At 34.1% G+C, this 6922-nt stretch overlaps 1 protein-coding gene across 1 annotated transcript; it reads left to right on the forward strand.

Moving 5' to 3' along the window:
• Positions 1 to 1749: 1749 nt before the first annotated feature.
• Positions 1750 to 5620, forward strand: LOC107830774 (cyclin-dependent kinase inhibitor 5). The gene is made up of 3 exons (XM_016658417.2): positions 1750 to 2439; positions 4838 to 5041; positions 5144 to 5620. The coding sequence occupies exons 1-3, from the start codon at positions 1946 to 1948 to the stop codon at positions 5211 to 5213; spliced, it is 768 nt and encodes a 255-aa protein (XP_016513903.1). The 5' UTR covers positions 1750 to 1945; the 3' UTR covers positions 5214 to 5620.
• The last annotated feature ends 1302 nt before the right edge of the window (positions 5621 to 6922 follow it).

The raw sequence follows: 6922 nt of genomic DNA on the forward strand, positions 1-6922 counted from the left end.
CATTAAGTACCTATATATATCTATTTTCTAGTAAGATCTAATTCACTTTTATTCGTGTGTCTCGTTACAATCATTTCGGTCAACCCCTTTCCTGAACCATAGGTGAGGGATGACCCCAGTAGCAAAATAAATCAGTTCCTCATTTGAGAAAGTAAATAGAATAGTATCGGGCTTACAACAGTCTGACTTTTGAACGACTAAGTCGGTATTTTAATACCACCAAGAATAGGAAAAAAAATCTAAGGAATCAAAAAAGTAAAAAATTACATCTGTGTCCAACGGATTATACCTAGTAAAAAAGGTTTTTTTATTTTAGTTCGACATGTCGTTACATATGAAATAATGGACAGTATAAATACAGTAACCATTTTGCCATGCTAGATCCAGTGCATGAAAGGGATAATATACAAATTCGAATTGTCGATTATATCCTTTATAAAAATAGCCTAGATGGAGTGTTCTCTTTTGATGCATAGTCGTACTCAAATAGGTTAGTGAACTACTTCTTCTGCTTTCAAATAAGGGTAACTCTAAAGAGAGAGTTGAGCGGAACCAAGATAAGAAATACCAATTCATCTCTTCGGGATGGCCCTGTTGGTTTGGAGGGCGGTCATCCATACAGATGATCTGGGATCAATCCTCCTTCAATGCCTTCTAGGTCGAGCCTATCGCATAGGGCTTGCCTAGTGCGATTTATATCCCATGTTTGCAGACTATTACACAGTGAGGAATGTAATAGTCCTATTTCTCTCTTCTTTCTCGATATTTTTTATACAACATTTTTTAAATATTGGAATCAAACCAAACCAAACCAATTAAGTCAGTTTTTATCGTTTCGGTTTTTGTCAGCTTTTTTGATTTTTTTAAAGATGAGACATACACTACTAAGCACATATGCCGACGATTACATTTTTAACATAACACTATCAAACCAATTGCTCTTTGAGAAATCTATCGGTTACCAAGATATATTGATGATAATTGAATCAAATAATGATGAATAATTTAAGGACTCAATTAAAAATATTTTTTTTTTAACATGAAATAGATTCTCCTACTTAGCAAAAGAAAACTACTACTAGAATGTAAAGACAAAGAACTAGATTATTATAATAGCAAAAGATTAGACTAAAAGTGCAAACGACTAACATGCACCATACATTTTTAGGAACTTTGTATAAAAACATACATATATAAGTGAAGAATAAATTATAAATAGCTACTTCTATGATCGGTTTGGTTTGATTTTTTCAATTATTTTTTTATTAAAACTAAAATCAAACCAAATTTATTCATATTTTAAAATTCAAAATCAAATTAAACAAAAAAAAAGTATCGATTTTTCGATTTTTATGAACACCACTGACTACAATCTACATAAAACATAAAGTCGTATCTAAACTAAATTAAAGGGAAGGGTGGTACTCTAGGAGAGTTGATATCTATCTACTCATTAATTTTATACTAAATGAGCAGTTATTATATACTATCATGCATAAAAAAAAGAAAAAGAAAAATTAAGAACAAATAAATTCCTTATAAAATAAAATATAAAAGAAAGAAAAAAAGAGAGAGGTGATAAACTAAAAAGAAAGAAACATATCATGAGATAATCAAAAGTACATAGCCAAAGTCCCCACCCTCTTAATCTTGTCATTTTTCTTCTTCTTCTTCCCCTTTCTATATTCACAAAGAGTATTCCTATATATATATCAGTATATATATATATAATACTCTCTCTCTCTCTCTCTCTCTTCAACCAACAACTGCAAAACCTCCTTCTTCCTCTAACCAACAACTGATTTTTTTTTTGTACTTTCTCTCTCTTCCCATCTCTTCTCTCTCTCTCTCTCTGAAGCTAGTAGCTCCATGAGAAGAGCTTAGCAGAGTTTAGGGGAGAAGAAGATTTTTCATACGGAAAAAGAAAGGGGGACCAGAAAGAGAAATGGGAAAGTACATGAGGAAGTCAAAAACTACAGGCGAAGTTGCTCTTTTAGAGGTGAGTCACACACAGTCATCACCTCTTGGTGTCCGTACAAGAGCTAAAACCCTAGCTCTTCAACGCCTGCAGAAATCGAACTCAAACGGAAACGGAAGCGGCGGTGATGGTGGTGGTGGTGGTGGTGGGTCCTACCTTCAGCTGCGGAGCCGAAGGTTAGAGAAACCAAACCATGAAGGGAAAAGACAGAAATACCCTTTGAAAGATCCTAATTTACCAAACCCTGTAAAGAATAATCAGAGTTCGAGGACGAGTTCTACTAGGCTGAGGAAAGGGCATTCTTGGAATTCTGGGTCTGTAGAGGAGCGTTTGGGTGAAGAGAAAAAGGAGGAAATTAATTTACAGGAAATCCAGAATGAAATTAAGCATAATAGTTGCGGTGAAGGGGGAGTTGAAGCTTCATTTGGAGAGAATTTGTTGGAATTTGAAGGTAGAGAGAGGTGGGTTTTCCTTTTCTTTTCTTTTTTTATAATTTTTTCCATTTGCTTAAATTTAACCAGTATGCATGTCACTATTTTTCTCTTTTTTGTGAAATGATTAGAGGGTTCTAAATTTCTACCAAAAATCTTTCCTTTTTTTGAAAATTCCCGTCCTCCTTTATATATTTTTGGTTTAAAAAAAGAATTTGTTTTTGTTTGTCTCAGTTTTTAACATTAGCTGAGTATCTTGTTTATCCTCTGTTCATAGCTGAGTACTAAAAATCTTCACTTTTTTGAAAATTGACCCCCTTATGTTTCTTTTTTGGGTTGTGGGTTGGAGGTTTAAATTTTTGTCTTTTTTTAGTTATTTCTTTTTTAATTATGAAAGAAATTAGCTGAATTTGTTAGGATTAGCTGAGTATCCTGTTTATGCTCTGTTCATAGGTTAATTAGAGAATCCAATTTTTTAAGAATTGAAAGCTTTTGGTTAATTTTCTAGTCTGGATTTTTCGTAATTGAGTTTCAATAGAAGGGTATTTTCCTTCGTGAAAAATTACATTATTTTATTACTGCCTGTTTTTTTGGTTCTTTCTCTTGTGCTTTAGTATTAATAGAGTGTTGGTTTTTGCTTCTTCTTGTTTTTTTCCTTGCATTGTTTTAATTTTAATCAAAAAGTATTTTCCTTTTTATCCTTTTTTTCTTTGTAATGAATGCTTACCGGTAAAAAGTGGAAAATGCACAAGATGAAAATTGTCTTCTAGCCGTATTGGTTCACAGGGAATTTTTAGAAGTGAAGTCACTTTCCACAGCTTTCTTCCTTTCATTTTCCTTTTTTTTTTCTTTTTGGTTATTGAGAGTCTGACTTGTTTCATGCTGTTAAGAATTTGCTTATGTTCTGCATTTGGTTTCAATATCACCATATATTAATCCTATCATGAAAATTGCCTCTTTTGTGTGTGTGTGTATGTGTGTGTGTCTCTGTGTTCTTTTAAATGGAGTAAAATCATCTTTTAAATGGAGTAAAATCACCCCATTCCCTGATTTCCTGTGATGCTAGAATTTTCCTCTCTTTTTTTTTTGTTCCGTGTCATAATCGCCTCTTCATGCGTAGAATTTTTTTTTGTGTGTGTGTCTCTGTGTTCTTTTAAATGGAGTAAAATCATCTTTTAAATGGAGTAAAATCACCCCATTCCCTGATTTCCTGAAATGCTAGAATTTTCCTCTCTTTTTTTTCTTGTTCCGTGTCATAATCGCCTCTTCATGCGTAGAAATTGTGTGTGTGTGTCTGTGTTCTTTTAAATGGAGTAAAATCATCTTTTAAATGGAGTAAAATCACCCCATTCCCTGATTTCCTGAAATGCTAGAATTTTCCTCTCTTTTTTTTCTTGTTCCGTGTCATAATCACCTCTTCATGCGTAGAAATTGAATAGAAGAATGAAATATCTGTATTATCTTCTTGATGTGTCTGGTGACATCTTACATGTGAGAGCAAGAATTGGTGGTTTTATCAAAATTTGCAAAAAAGTTTCCTGGTTTGGTTACTGCTATTTCTCATCCAAAATCCGCTTTAACTATCAAACATTCGATAAATTGCTCATTATACCATCTTCCTTTGCACCATTCATGATCATAACACCCTCAACATGACGGTGCTGATGAATTTTGTTCTGCAGTAAGACTGAATTATTAGTCGAGTTTCTATCGGAAACAGCCTCTCTGCCCTCCAGGGTAGGGTTAAGGCTGCGTACATCTTACCCTCCCAAGACCCCACTCGTGGGAATCCACTGGGTTTGTTGTTGTTGTTGTAAGAATGAATTATCGAACTACAAATGGCATTTGATGTGACATAGTGAGTATGATATAAGGTACTTAGATGAACTCAGTTCCTGATTGTTCTACCTACCAAAGAGAAATACCTATCAAAATGACAAATAGCTGCACTACTACTACATGTTTACAGTGGCATTGTACATCTTATGGTCCTTGAAAATTCCTTGGTGAAAAAAGCTTATTGTCTGTACCTGCATGGTGCATGCATATTGATACCATTTCTGCTTAAATTTTAAATAGTTGCAATCATTGTTGGGAACATTTACCATTGAAAATGAATGTAGGATACCCTATATGATTGGAGCATTGAATGGATAAGAGGAGGAAAAAAGGCAAGCCTTTTTTTCCTCTTTATTTGTGGAGGTGGTGAAGGAAAGAGGAACTTTTCTGACAGCCACTAATTGAATTATTTTTATTCATTTTATCTCATTCTTTTATATTTATTTTTGGCTGCAATGAAAAGTGTGTTTCATATTATCTGTCTTTTACCTTTGGCTTGCAAAGCCTATCCCTGAGATTCAGGTTTAAATTTTGAACTAATAACTCTGATTAGTGCTACTAATAAGAGGTTTTACACTTTCTCTAATAGGACCACTAGGGAGAGCACACCTTGCAGTCTGATCCGGGACGCGGATAACATACAAACCCCTGGTTCCAGTACAAGACCTACCAATGCAACTGAAGATAACAGCAGAGTGCCAAATTCAACACGTCGACTTATCCCAACAGCTCGTGAAATGAATGACTTTTTTGGTGGTCCAGAAGAGCAGCAGCAGAGACAGTTCATTGAGAAGTATGAATTTGCACGACTCGCATATTTTAAGTGCCGGTTCTCAATTGCACTGACATATACATCCCCTTCTTCAAATTGACCGTGTTTTTAAATGGTATGCAGGTACAACTTCGATCCAGTGAACGACAAGCCACTCCCTGGACGTTACGAATGGGAGAAAGTAGATCGTTAGATATGGACATTATGGTATCGACTTGTCCTGCATTTTCTTGTTTGATCTTAGGTCTAGATAAAAGGTAGGAAAAAGAGCAAGGATTTTTGGTCCTAATTGGTGATGGTGATATTTTGTTCCAGTCACCCCTGTAAAGAATTTAGGGCAGCATGTTCTAAACCTGTAGACTAATGATCTGTAACATAACAGAGTTTGTGAATTTACACAACAAACATAAGGAGATCCTTTGTCTAACAGAGAAGGGGTTGTGGTAGTCATAGTGTTGTAACTTGTACTAATTAGACTTAGACTTAGTCTTAGTAGTACAGGAGATAAGTCTACTAATCTTTGTTTCTATTATCATGTAATCCCCCCCCAAGAACAAACTTTCTTGTCAATATTATGAATAAATTGAGCTTTAAAGTTTACCTTCTTGATCACTGTCTTTTTCTCTATCTTGTTCTGAGAAAATGTATGGTTGGATTTTGTCTTGTTTCTCCATATATGAGACAATGTATCTTTCACTGTCTCAACTTGCTATTGTCCTGCCATTTTTCAGTAGCTTGTGAGAAAATGGTGGGGTTTCTCTTTGTTTGGTGGGCATGTGTTGGAAGATTCTTTTTCTTTGCCTGCTTATCATGTCTATCTGTTGAACTTTTTCTGTATTACTGGTACAGCAGTTCTATATGATTGATTTGCAAATTTTGTTCACAAACTGAAAATGCAAAAAAGGGAAAGACTTTATAAGAATTTGATGAAATTTTAATGCAGTGGTGGGCAGTGCTTGAAATAATGAAAGAAATGAGACAAGTCTGATGAACTGAATTGAATTGTGTTGTGTGGAGACTGAAGATTAGTTAGAGTTATACTGTTTATTTACCCCCCTCTTCCCTATAAGAAACAAAATATTCTCATTCTTGTCCTTTTCCACTATCCTATTACTCAAATAAGGACTAACAATGGATGCCATTTTGTTGTAACCTTGAACATAAAGAGGGAGAAAATTGGGAAATATTCTAGTATTTCTTGCAAATGGAACTAACCTGATGAAGGATAAGAAGATAAAGGGATATTTTGATGAAGTGAAATGTTGATAATAACGGTAAGGGGTCGTTTGGCAAGATGGATAGACAAAAATAATCCTGAAATAAAAATTTAGTATCGCCTTATCCCTTGTTTGGTTACTACCTTATCCTTTATTTGGTAACTAATCCTGGAATAAGTTATCCCATGATTAAAAATTATCGGGATAATTTATACCTGTCAGGGGTGAAATAGTAATCCCAGAATAAAATATTAAAATTTGATAATCCCAAAATTAATACAACATACCAAACAGGATCACAATATAACTAATCCAACATTAACTTGTCTTCAAACCTAATGACGCTTAATAGTAAAGTTATACTGTTTTACTCACCTTATTGAATAGATTTTATTATTACAAATTTACAATGAATAGAGTGTATTGACTTTCATTTATATTTGATGCACTAATTGTGCTGAAAGAATTGACAAGACTAAAAGCAATAGACCTAGTAATCAAAGGACACAGAATGTGCTTTCTTCAGTAATCCCAAGAAAATAAGGTTAGAAAGTTAGGCAGCCTCTTGTCCCTTCCCCACTGCTGAAAATAATCTTAAAAAGTAGAAGTGAGGTGAGTGAAAAAGCATATTCCTTTGGACAACAAATTGTCTAAAATATTTTAGTAAAGTAAATTTGCAAAAGCA

The sequence above is a fragment of the Nicotiana tabacum genome, chromosome 15 (genome assembly GCF_000715075.1).
Source record: "Nicotiana tabacum cultivar K326 chromosome 15, ASM71507v2, whole genome shotgun sequence".
NCBI classification, from domain to species: domain Eukaryota; kingdom Viridiplantae; phylum Streptophyta; class Magnoliopsida; order Solanales; family Solanaceae; genus Nicotiana; species Nicotiana tabacum.

Excerpts from the sequence above, each read along its gene's own strand:
- LOC107830774 (XM_016658417.2), top strand. The coding sequence starts at position 1,946 with ATGGGAAAGTACATGAGGAAGTCAAAAACTACAGGCGAAGTTGCTCTT. Across the intron at positions 2,440-4,837 it reads GAATTTGAAGGTAGAGAGAG|GACCACTAGGGAGAGCACAC; the intron begins GTGGGTTTTCCT and ends TTTCTCTAATAG. Across the intron at positions 5,042-5,143 it reads CAGAGACAGTTCATTGAGAA|GTACAACTTCGATCCAGTGA; the intron begins GTATGAATTTGC and ends AATGGTATGCAG.